This window comes from Tinamus guttatus, unplaced genomic scaffold (assembly GCF_059628265.1).
Source record: "Tinamus guttatus ecotype Peru unplaced genomic scaffold, ASM5962826v1 Tinamus_guttatus_pri_ptg000240l, whole genome shotgun sequence".
NCBI classification, from domain to species: domain Eukaryota; kingdom Metazoa; phylum Chordata; class Aves; order Tinamiformes; family Tinamidae; genus Tinamus; species Tinamus guttatus.
Window position 1 is genome coordinate 13,813,325 of NW_028288774.1, and position 12,534 is coordinate 13,825,858.

General features: G+C 41.7%; 1 protein-coding gene across 2 annotated transcripts in view; it reads left to right on the top strand.

The window, feature by feature from the left end:
- The first annotated feature begins 619 nt into the window (after positions 1-619).
- The window catches only part of QSER1 (glutamine and serine rich 1), a 37,034-nt gene continuing 25,119 nt past the window's right edge, over positions 620-12,534 (top strand). Inside the window, exon 1 of one of the 2 annotated variants that reach the window (XM_088525889.1) lies at positions 620-734. Coding sequence is in view for 1 of the 2 variants with exons in the window: in XM_088525890.1 (XP_088382016.1) it covers positions 1,279-1,394 (116 nt within the window). In the remaining variant the exon portion in view is untranslated. Of the gene's footprint in view, positions 735-1,263; positions 1,395-12,534 lie in introns of those variants that run through there. The other variant, XM_088525890.1, reaches the window with a different exon arrangement.

Genomic DNA, 12,534 nt, shown 5'->3' on the forward strand with positions numbered 1-12,534 from the left:
ACTTATGATTTACACACAAGTAAGTTTAAGTAGTTTTTTTTTTTTTTCTCTTTTCCCCCTCTCCTTTTCTCCTCTCCTCCTGAGGAGGCCTCTCTTCACTTCCCTCTGGTTTTATCTTTCAGTTTATTCAGGCTCCAGACTCGCAGTGATTTAAGATGAGCACACAACTCACTGACAGAGGTGTGACAAAAGTATCTAGAAAGTCAGAGACTTCCAGTTTGCGGGAGAAAAAAAAACAATGAAGGAAAAAAAATCTTTAGAACTAATCCTCATCCAAACGAGGAGAGCAAAACGCAGGCTGGAAACAAGAAGCCACAAAGAGCCCAGGGCTATTTCCAAGAGCGGGAAGGGAGCAATAACCTCCCTCGTCAAGGGGAAGGTGCGCCCCGACCAGCCTCGTACCTGCGAGGCCGCCTAACTGGCCGCTCTGTCCCCGCCGCCATTTAACGGTGCCGCGGGGCGTGGCGCGCGTGACGCGGCGGCGCCGCGGGGCGTCACGTGGCCGCGGCGCCCGTTAACACCTGCCGCTGCGCGCGCGCGCCCGCCCCGCGCCCGTGGGGAGCGCGCGGCGCCGCCGCCCCTGCCGGCGCCGCTAGCAGCGCGCGCCGCCGCCCCGCGGCCGGGCCGCGCAGCGCAGGGCGGGCGGGCGGTCCCGCGAGCCGCCGCTGTGGTACAAGGCGCTTTACAAAGCGCTCCCGGTGAGGCCGCCTCCCCGCCCCGGGGCAGGAGCCGGGGTAAGTCAGCGGCGGGCGGGTGGCGCAGCCCGCCGCCGCCCTCCTCCTCCTTCTCCTCCTCCATGTTGTGGGCGCTCCGCGGCCGGAGCCGGCGCGGGTGCCGGTGCGGCGGCGCTGACGCCGCTTCCCCCCGCGGCACCAAGATGGCCCCGCCCCGGCCCCTCCAACAAAGCGCCCAGCCTCGCTCGCCGCCGCCGCCGCCGCGCTGCGCCCCGCGCCGCCCGCCACGGGGCCTCCCCCGCTCGGCGGCCTCCCTGCCCCCGGGCGCGGAGCCGGGCCCGCGGGCGCGGAGGTGCATCCTGGGAAAGCGCAGCCCGCCATGGGCCCCCGCCCGGCCGCCTCGCAGCCCCCGCCGCGCCGCTGAGCGGCAGCAGGAGGCGAGGCCGGGGGGGCCGGGAGGCGGCGGCCGGGGCCGGGCCGGGGAGGGGGCCGCGGCGGCGCCCGCCCCGCGTGAGGCGCGGGGGGGCCGCTCCCCGCCGCCCCGCTCGGTCCCCGCCGCCGCCGCCCCGCGCGCAGGGCCGCCGCGGAGCCGCCGCCTGCCCCCATGATGGACAGGAACTACCCGCCGGCTCCCGGCTTCGCCGAGCCGCTGGCGCCGCCCGCCGCGCAGCCCGCCGCCGCCTGGGCCTACGAGCGCGGCGCCGCCAGCCTCAAGCCCAGGTGAGCGGGGGCCGCCGGGGGGCTGCGCCACGCGAGGCCGCCGCCTCGGACGGGGCCTGGGCGCCGGGCGGGCCCTGCGGCGGGGCTGGGCGGCCGCGGGGCCCTGCGGCGGGGCGGGCGGGGGGCGCCGCCAGCTCGGCCCGGCTCCCCCCGCCCCGGGGCCGCCGCCGCCCGGGCCGCCTCGTCTGCGCTCCGCCCGGCGGGTTCAAGAGTTCACGGCCCGGCCCGGCGGCGGCGCGGGCGGCCCGCGAGGGACAAAGCTGCGCCCGGGAGCCCGTGTGCCCCGCGCCGCGAGAGCGCGGCCCGGCCCGGCGCGCATCCCGCTTGGCCCCTCCGCGCCGCCCGCCTTCGGCCGCGCTCCGCTTGGGGAGCCGGCGCCTTTTGTTGCTGCCGTCGCCTCACGTCGCGGCGGCGCGGAGCCTCCTCCAAGGAGAAACTTGTTCTGACCCCTGGAGAGCCCTTTAAAGTGCTGGGAAGTGCCCAAGACACGGGGTATCTCCCTGCTTTCTGGTCGTGTAGCTCGGCCAGTGATAATGAATGTTTTCTAGGTGAGGTGATTTGTTTGTTGCCCGCTAATCATATCTGATGTGATGTAGCCGCAGTTCCACTCTGTGGTGTTTAAAGGTAAAAGTCGTAGGGTTAAAACCTAAGGGCAAAATAGGAGTGCCTGTGGATGGTTTTGTAGTGAGCGCTCAAAGCAGGCGCACGTGTGTCCTGATCTGCGTGATAAGATTAATAGACTATCGAGTCAGAAGGGCTGCTGCAGTCATCTAGCCTAACATCTTCATAGTGTAGGCCATGGGGCTCCTTCCTCAGCTGGGGTTTGAAACTAGAGCTTTCGTGTTGGAGAAGGTTTAGTTAAAATTCTCCAGTGAGGCAGGATTCAACATAGTTCCAGGTAAAACACAAATGGCTGATTTACCTTTTATTTCTTATTGGTGATCTGATAATCCCACTCTTCTGTATTCTAGTGGGTTCTATAATACCACTATTCTTTTCCCTAATTATAAATTCTGAATTTTGATTAGTTTGTTGCCAAATGTTCCCTTTATTAAGAAAAACAAGTAAGTTTCTGAAGTTTTTTTAAATTAAAAAATTATTTTGGCCAGATATTCCCTCAGCTTTCTTTTGTACCCCCTCCAATGTATTGCCATCCTTCTTGAATTGTGGACTTTGCATTTTAGAAGCAGTTAAGTCTGTGTGAAGTCAGAAGAAAATGGGACCTCCCTAGTACTAGAGTTTCTAGATTCCCTGTTTTGCAGAAGAGTTCAAGTACTTTTAGGTGTTTCACACCAGAAGGCTATGCCTAGCCAGGTCTCTTACCTGTCTGTCTTATCTTTTTCCCTAATCACCAAATTACTTTTGTTCATCTTAAAACATTGGTTTCACAGGAAGTCAGTGGCATGTCCATTTTATATCCCTCTCCCCTATTTTCAGGGCCTACTGAGGAACATCATCCAGTCCTTGAGGAAGCTTTGTATTTTCCAGGTCATTGACAAAAGTCTTTAGCACAGGACAAAGAATGGATCTGCCTGGATATTAGAAGAAACACAACCCCATGATGATTATTTTCTATATTCAAAAAAAAAAAAGCCTCAAAACACTAGTTTTGAAACATAATGGTAGTCTATTTAATAGCTTCTATATTAATTTTGTGCTTTCTGGGTCTCTAAATGGCCATGCAGATACCTTCCAGAAGGTTATTGGATCAATGCCTACTGCCTTTACCCATCAGACTAAGTCTAATTTAAAAAATCAAAGTCATATAACTGAATCAATTCTTGATATAATAATGTTTATGCCTAGTTTAGGATGGAATGGCAAGTAGCTTTTGCTTTCATTTCCTTCAAGTTTAATCTTGAAGTTGTGTAGCTGATGAAAAATACTATATTTTAAAAATGTGTTGACAGAAATATTTTAACTTACTCTTGTTGTTGCTTTGCACTGTAGCAGAAGCAGGGAAGCTTGTAGCAAACATAGTACTTGCCTGGAGTTCTTACTTAGGACTCATGCCAATTTAAAATGTGATGTGCCCTGTTTTCGTTAATATTTTTAAATTTGAACTGTGTTCATTAAAATGTTAAATTTCTTTTTGTTCCAGCCTGGGTTTGCATAGACGTTTCTGATTCTTCTGCTATTGGTTTGTCTCGGTAGGGATAGGGTCAGTTGCTTGGGAATTGGGAGTCTTTATTATTAGTGCCAAGACCTGTATCAGCCTGGAAGCAAATCATGAAGATATAGATGTACAGTAATGGACTGTGCTGTCAATATTCTGGACATTTATTGTAATTGCTTCATGTTTTTCAAAACACAGTTCTTGGTTGTGATTGGCAGGTAGACTTCTAAAGAGGTAAAGCAGCACTAGTCTCATGTTGAATGAAAAAATCCTGTGTCAAATTAATCTGGTACTTACTTGAAAAAAATTGAGCTTTCTTTATGTGGTACAGATAACAAGATTTCTTTCAAGGTATTTTGATATTCATCCTGTTGCAGGCTGTGCTCCTTTGTTCAGTCTTAGCTCATCAAAATGATTTCTCCTCCCAACAAGCGTTACTCCTGTCTTCCCTGCACTTAACTTCAGCCATCTGGTTTTTATCGTGCTCCTTATTTCTTGCAGGCACTGTTGTGTCTGTGCAATGGCACTGTTCCTATCAACTGAAAGGAAATGAGTGGTGGTGTATTATAAGGACATGGGTAGCAGGCCTGCTGTGACGTGACTTTTCCCATAGTGAAATGAGGACTGGAGAGGATGGAAATCACTTGAAATGAATCATCACATTAGTTGAGCCGTGTTCACTGCTGCTTAGGAGTGTGCTTGGGCAGCACAGCTAACCCAGCTCTGTAGCACTGTCCTCAGTGTCCGCCTGTTCCTGTTTAGGCTGTCAGCATCTTGAGGGAATTCCTGCCAAATGTATCAACAGACTGCAAGGTTTGATCCTTTTCTGTAGTTGTAGGTTTTATATCATTTAAGAAGGTTATTTGCAAAAGATAACGCTGGTGTTTGGTTAATGCAGCTTATATTTGTAGCAGCTAATCTAAAAGAACAGATTAATTACAGTGATAGTTCATATGGGAAGTTACCCATGTGGCAGACTTAAACTTTTACGGTATGCAGGTATGATGACACATATTTTTGCATAGCTGTCAAACTGATTTTTACTGTGACAACTGTATGATAGTTGTGATTAGTTAAGGCTCATCAGTTTTAAATTCTAATGAATTTTTGCCTAACTGTATAAACTGAGAAAAATGTAGATAAACAACACTTTTTAGAAAAACAGAGCATTTTACTCCATCAAGTGAAATTGGTTGAGAGGTAAAAACAAAGTTAATTGTTAAACACACTTCCTACTATAAATTCCCTATGGCATAATATTTCAGATGTTGAAAACTAAAGCTTGTATATATTTAGAACACTTGCTATTTAAAGAAAAAGGCACAGAAGGATTAAATAACTTTATAGGCGCATAAAAAATAGATCACCTTTTAATCTTACCGAACTAACTGTCATAATTTAAAGTTGGAACATTTCTATGCACAAAATAAAGCACAAGTAGTCTGTGGTGCAACACAGTTGTCTCACAATGACTTAGTAGCTTTTGTCTATTTTTATTTATTTATTCTAGGACTTCGTTCAGTGCTCTCGAAAATAATAGCTGTGACAAGGTCAGAGACTGAGTATGTTCTTGCTTCACATGTCTTAGATTTTCACAGATGCAGATATAAAGTCATCTTTTCAAGACTATGTTAAGGTTTTGAAATGAGCCAAACAGGAGCATTTGGAATTACCTGCCACTTACCTGTCTAAAATCTTAACGACAGCTTTCCATGAATTGGCATTTGATGTCCTTTACTGCAGAGAGGTGTGGTGGCAAATGGCAGCATGCAGCAGGAATGAGTTAAAACAGGGTGAGGGGGCAGTTACATGAGATGGCTGAACTGCTGCTGGGGCTCTCAGAGGGGCTCTCGTCCTTCTCCGGCCTTGCCTTGGCTTTGGTGTTTGTGCAACTGCACAGGGAGCTGATTTAATTTGTTAATCCAGTAGAAAACTAACCTAAGAAGGTGAGCAGCTTTCTCTTGAGCTGGAGACTTGCACTGGCTTATTCACTCTGCCAGAGAGGAGTCAGAGACAGCACAAGGGGATGGCAGAGGGAGGAGGTGGGCTGTGAGGGTCGGTGTAGGAGGGCAATCTGCCCCGCAGGTCCCAGCAGCTGCCAGGTGAGCTCAGCCCCCTCACATACCCACCTTCAGCCAGTTCCACCCAAATTTTGCCATTTCTGTTCTGTGAAAGGAGACATGTATCCATGTTAGATCAAGCCTTGACCTCTCCTGAGGCTGCCTAGAACCATATTTCAAGTGTGAACCTGTTTCCCGTGGAACCAAAATTTCACCACGGATTATTGATTTTTTTTTTTCCTGAAGTAAAAAAGCCTTTTTATTTCGATTCCTCTGTGCTTATGCCCACTTTTTTTTTTTTTTGAGGTACTGTTGTTTCTGGCATGATGCTTTCATAGGAAGGAGGTTGTTTTTAGAAAAATCTTTGTTCCCGTTAGGAAAAAGCACCTGTGACTGGATTATATTCATTCCAAACAATGCTAGAGCTTTTAGAGAGAGCATGTATTTTTCTTTTTTTTTATGATTTCTTTTTTATTTTATCCAAGCATTCACAACTTTGCATGTCAAAAAGTAATTTTGTATTTTGTTCCATATTTTGTTCCTGAGTGCCTATTCCGTACGTTAAAAAACAAAGAAACAAAAAAAATGAAATACAGTTAAGAGACAGCATGTTAATATTCTTGCTTTAAACCTTACTTAGTAGTCCCGAGTTTGACAAAAATAACTTTGAGCACCATGTGGAATTCAGCAGTCTTTCCAGCAAGGTATATCTTGGGGACCACACAAGGGACAAATAAAGAAAAAATGTTTTCAGAGCTTTTAAGTAGAAAGTAGTAATGTGCTCAGAAAGGACTCAGCTTTTAATAAGTACGTGCTGAATTTACCTGTATTTCCAGGCAAGTTTCATAGTTTTGTTTTGTTTCTCATACTCTCTTTTTTTTGTCACTGCTTTTTTGCATCACTTTGCTTTCTTGATGTATAAACTCTTAGGTATCAGTAGACACCAAGTTGCATGAGAATGTCTTCAAAATGCTCTGACCATAGGTTAAAATGAACAGGGGCAAGGAATTTTTATTCCTGAATAAGCTGCATTCTTGCACTCTTTTATTCCAAAACAGTTCAGCAAGAACCTATATATGTTTGGACAAGCTTTTATTTGCCCGCACTGCTTTTCTAGTTTTTCATCTTTCTTCTACATGCCTACCACTGAGCTGTTCCCTTAAGACTTGTGTAAGTTTAGGCAATTACACTAAGCAGGAAGAAGGCACCCTTAGGCACCCTTATCTTGGAGTAACAGTATTTACATAGAAAGATGCTAAGGAATATTTTTTCCTTGATAACTCTATTTTTTTTCCAGTGAAATCCAGACCTGCCTTTTTTTACCTAGCAGTAGCGTGTGAGAAGAGTTTGAAGTCCTTGACTGTTTGTCTAGCATTTCCAGATGTCTGGAAACTTAGTTTGAAAGCTTTTGGACATGCAGAAAATGCTAGACAAATAGCCACTGCGCATACAAAATACGTGTGTGATCAGGCTGATGTTTCTTGGACATATTGAATGTACTGGGGTGTGCTGCACGTTTCATGTTGCACTCTTTTTTTTTTTTTTTTCTTTTTTTTTTTTTTATGTCCAGGAAATCCCTTTCAGAAATATGGCAACTTGGTGTTTCACACCACATCCTGTTTACTTTCTCTCTTCTTCGTGTCAAAAATTCCAGTGCTAGACAGTGAATATTCTTCAATTTCTGTTTCATTATTCTGTACTGAGTCTGCCAAAGGTAGCAATTCTAATACTTTTTTTTTTTTTTTTTTCTTGATTGTGAACATGTACTCATTTGCTATAAAAAGAATGATTCTGGAAAACTAACTCGTTAATCCTCTGAACAGCAACCATTTGTTAAGTAATTTCAGTTGTTGCTGGAAGTGGTGACCTGGAAGTTACCAATGCTCTGAGGCACGGAAGTGAACTGAGATTTTCTTGTGTTTTTTTTTTTTTTCACCCCCCCTCCCTTCCCTCTAAAGCTTCTTTTTTTTTTTTTTTTTTGAATACACTTTCTCATCAGTTAAGACTTAAGACAGTTTTATAATTTGTGTGTGTATATCATTTTGATCCCAACTCAAGCATTTGATAACAAGTATTAATTCTTGATTCTGTTCAGAAATCTTCCTGAAAGTCAGGAAATTTTACATGGAATCTATTCATGGGGCATACTGAAGGATTTTGTTTTGTATGGCAGACTTTTGTTCCCATCTCAAAACACATGGCATGCAGTTGCAAGTATTATTCTACAGTTTCGAACAGTGCGTGTTTTTTCTAGTGGAAGTGTTCAGAAACAACTGGCTTCATGGAAATGATGATGTTTTCAGCTAAATACTAGTGTTGCTGACAACACGGTAGCCAGGGTGCTGTTTGGAAGATTAGAGAGGTAGGTTTAAAATTGTTTTAGGATGAAGAGAGCACTAATGAAGAAGAGCTAAATTAATGGGCTATGCTAAATTTTCTTTCAAGAGTAAAGAGCAGCACTCTCTACTTTGCTTTCATGAGTGTGACTCTTGTTTCTGTGTTTTATGAACTACATGTTGTTAATATTTTAGATCTATTCTGAGCACAACTCCTGAATGCTTGGAAGATTTGATAATGAAAATAATAGTTGTTTAAACTTAAGATGGCTCTGTCAGTTGGTAGTACACACATGTTTGTGCTTCTTACATCTTTTGTGATTAACATCTCAATCAGCATTGCGTTAGCACAAGGTTTTCCTTATAATTGCACAATAAGGGACTTATTAAGAAATGGGATATCAAATGTACCTATAGTGTCCTGAAGATAATACTCAGCTTGACATAAATTATGGCACTGTAATACTGATGGGAGGAGGGCTGTGAAGCATCTTAACAGGTTAATGAATTTTTATTTCCAATAAAGCAGTGATGTGCCTAAGTCATATCTTGAGATAATGCTCTGCTGATTTTTATTTTGAAACGAAATTTTATTTTTGAAATTAATGAAAACTTTGTGTGTATTTGTACAGCCATCCATAATAGAAGATTTTTCTGTGTGTTCAACCATTATGCTAGGATGATCTTGAACCAAAAGGAGAGAAAAAGGTCTTGAAATCTTTAGAAGTATGTCAAGGTGTCAAAATCATCATTATTATAGAACACTTCTAGCAAGGTCTAGGCTCTTGTTAAAATAGAAAAGGAGGAACAAAGTGCATATGGCTTCTATGCAGAGGTTCTTGCAGTGCTCTGTGGTCAGTTTTATTCTCTGTGTGAATAGCCTGGCAGCAGCTGTACTCTGTCTCCAGTTCATGTAAATTACCTCGTGCCTCTTGCATTTTTTTTTTCTTGGCCATTTTTAAAATTTGTTTTTGGAAACCCATTTGTTTTGGTTTGGTTGCTGAGAATTTTAGCCAAAACCAAGAGAAGTGATAGTGATTTTTGTCAATTTTGAAGAAAAAAAAAGTTTTTTTGTTAAATAAACTGCATTTGAAGCATAGATAGTAGCTAGAGATAATTTAGATTGTATGTCTTAAAAAAAAAAAAAAAAGTAAACAATCATATGGCAATTTGTCAGGTTTTTGTGTCTTTTCAACTGTTGTTGAAGTTTGTAAATCGCTCATTTCTATATAAATTTTCATTTTCACATACATAGTTTCAAGACATAATTTACCTGATTTTATAAAAATGGAATTATAATTACCTTTGTTATTAAGAACTCTGCAGGTTACTTAGAACAAGTCAGCACTTGCATTCAGGTATTGAAGTACCAGTAAGACTTTTGGCTTTCCTTAAGGACTGTGTGTTTTGGTTTTTTTTTTGGTTAGGATCAACTATAAAGAGTTCAGGCACATTAGCATGGGAATAAAATGGAGACATTTTTGTCATGAAATCTTTTTCTTAAGATATGGCATGTATTCAGTTGAAGAATCACCTAAACAGCATGAAATTTTGCTCGTTCAGCTAATTCACTGTATATAATTCATTTCTACCTCCAAATTTCTTTGGAAGAGGCTCATATCTCAGCCCTTTGAAAGAAAAGAAATGGTGAGCATTTCTGCTCTCCAGGCAATCTTCCCTCCAAATCGTGAGAGTCTCTGTCTTGCTTTTGCTGGCATCAGAGCAGAAATAGGACCTTCATGTTCAGTGAAAGAGTGAGAGGTGATTTGCCTTTGTTAGGATTTTATCCAGTTTAGATTAAAAATATAGTTTGTAGTGGCTTTAAAAGACACATGTGTGACATAACCAATAGAGGTAAATAATAAAATAATATTGCTGCATATAGCACTCTAATGCCTTACGATTGGAGTCTAATTCTGTATTTCTTTCTAAACACTTTGTCTTGGAGAATAATACTGTTGGAGCATTATTAATGCCTTTAAAATTCATTTCGTATTTATTTTCTGTATGATAGTTCAAGAAAAGGACCAAAAAAAAGCCAAGTTCTATACTACTCTATACAGGTGTAGTAACTTCCTTAAGGAACATTCTATGTATCCTAAGGTAACTAGAAACTTTAAGGATGCCGTTCTACTGATTTCTCAGTGGTGGATTTCATTTTCCAGATAGCAAAGGTTTTTTACTTTGGCCTCCTGGATACCCTAACTGTTCTAGATTCGTAAATATTCTTTCTTTCCCGTAGTGGAAATCTTGGTTAAATCTTCACAAGTAATCTTTTCTTGCATCATCTAATAGAAGAATGTGGGAAGTTAGATACAGGGAAGAGGGAGGTCACCAAATTTTCCTGAGCCTGCTGATGTTTGGAAGCCTTGAACCAACTTTTTTCTTCCTGAGTCTTTTTTTTTTTTTTTTTTAATGTGTAAAGCTGGAAAATACAGGTGAAAAATCACGTAGTATATACATTTCTAAGTAAATAGTTTTTAAATATGAAATGTGTTGAAAGATAAATGTCTGGGCAGAACAAGGAATCTATTTTCTTTTTATTGGAATTAATTACTAAAACATTTTCTGTTCTCTGTGTCTTTTAAAGCTTCTGAAATTAGTGGACCTATTGGCTAGACAAGGCTGTTTATTTTAATATTTTTAGCAGTATTAAACTGGTTTATGTAACATGTTTCATTCTAGGCAAATCTCTTTATTGTTTATGATTTTGTTTCCTTAGAGTCTTTTTATTACTATTTTTCTTTTTCCAAAAGACCAAAGCTGTTTTTGGATTAAACTATATGTACTTATATTATTGTTTTCTAATTTCATATTGAATGGGAGAAAAAATAAGCTCTAGTTGTTGAGTTACATTGTAATTAGACTGTAGCAAGCTGTTGTGAACTGGTTGCTGCTGGAAGGAGCACCTGAAGTGCTTGCAACTAAAGAGTTGGTTGCAACTAAAGAGTGGTTTTCCACTTGTCTTCCATTTCATCCATATTGCATTCAAGTAATGTTTGGAAGTAATACTGTTCCTTTCTGCCTCTGTGGGATGCTGTGAATAGATGAAAATTAACAAAGAGAAATATTTAACCAAGTGTCATATTAAATCTGATATTAAAAGAATTCTGGCTATGAAACTGATGACAGTTAATGCAGCCTGTAATAATATTTTACCTGTTGTAAAATCAAACATGTTGGTTAAGGAGAAACGTGAGCTGTAAATTGAAATTCACATATATCTTTCCTATAGTTACTAAAGATATTCTTCTTTCTATTTAGAAATGAGTGTGCCTGCTGCGTGGTATTTGAATCTTAAAAGGCTTTGCTTTCAGCCTCTAAATAGAAGTGACTCTTCAAAGTTAAAGAGGTAGTCGAGGAGAGATTCCTTGTCAAAGTGCCTAAGCTCTTTGGGGAAAGTTAAATGTGTGCATTTTCTTAATATAATAATTTTAAACAATAATTTTAAAACAATTTGAATGAATTTTCCGTCTTTAACATATATCTCAAGTCACGTAAAAAGCAAGGTATCAATTCTTAGGTATTTCCTTGTCAGCGTGAGTATATCACTATATTATCTCTGTTTCAGTGATTTAATTAAAAGCAAATTGTGAGCCGAGTCACGCAGAGTGTTACCTTCTAACAGGGGTCAGGGAACTGTTCTTGTTTTTAGTAAGTTGGAAATACGTTGCCCAAAAATAAAATCACATTGTTACTCGCATTTTCTTCAAATCGGATCATTTTGTATAGCGTATGCTGGGTTTTTGCTTTTTTTGTTCCATGTGATTATTTTGCACTTCAGGCATGTATGTTGGAGAGTTTTGTTGCTTTTTGACGTGGTGGGAGTCAGAGATTGAAGGGGCTGTAGGGCCTTCTGACTCAGGAAACACATGAGCATTAGGAGTCTGACTTTTATTGGGATCAGTGGGAGGTTCCTGTTTAACTACTTATCTTTTAGATGCCTGCTTTCACTTTCAGCATGGCCTTTGCAGTTAAAATATTTTGAAAAATGCTATGTGATTTTAGAAGTTTTCTTTATAAGGTTTTTCCTTTACATCAGAGACAGAAGTTACAACTGCTAAAGAACAAAAGAAATTATTTCACCCAGAAATATCTTTCCTTGTTAAAATTCCTAGTCAATTTTTCATAAAAGCATTGCACTTTTGCCTTAAGTATGAATAGCTGCTCAGTCACTAAACCTCTTTTTTTTTTCCCCCCTTAAGAATTGACTGAATTTCTTAAAAATTTCCTAATGAAAATTGATATGGCATATTAAGTAGGAAGACTATAAAGAAAAACCTTTTCCTACCTGAAAATGCTTTTTGGATCAGATCATAAGTAATCCAAAATACTTGTTTAAAGCATTTTTCTTTCTGTATTAAATTCTATATAGATGTTTAGGAAAGCAAGCATATTTGAGGAAAATGAGATAATTTAAAAGCTGCCTCTATGTCTGATGCTAATTTTGTTTCCTTGAAGAAGTGATTCTTCTGTGTGAGTTTGAGATTAGGTGATGAATCTATTGCTTGTGTAAAGTGTAACTCTCATAATTGTGTTGGCAGGTGGGAAGGGCAGTGCAGTCCATTAACCTGCTGCATTCTGAGACCTAAATTCCTATGTAAGAATGTGAATTCTTTTAAAAGTCT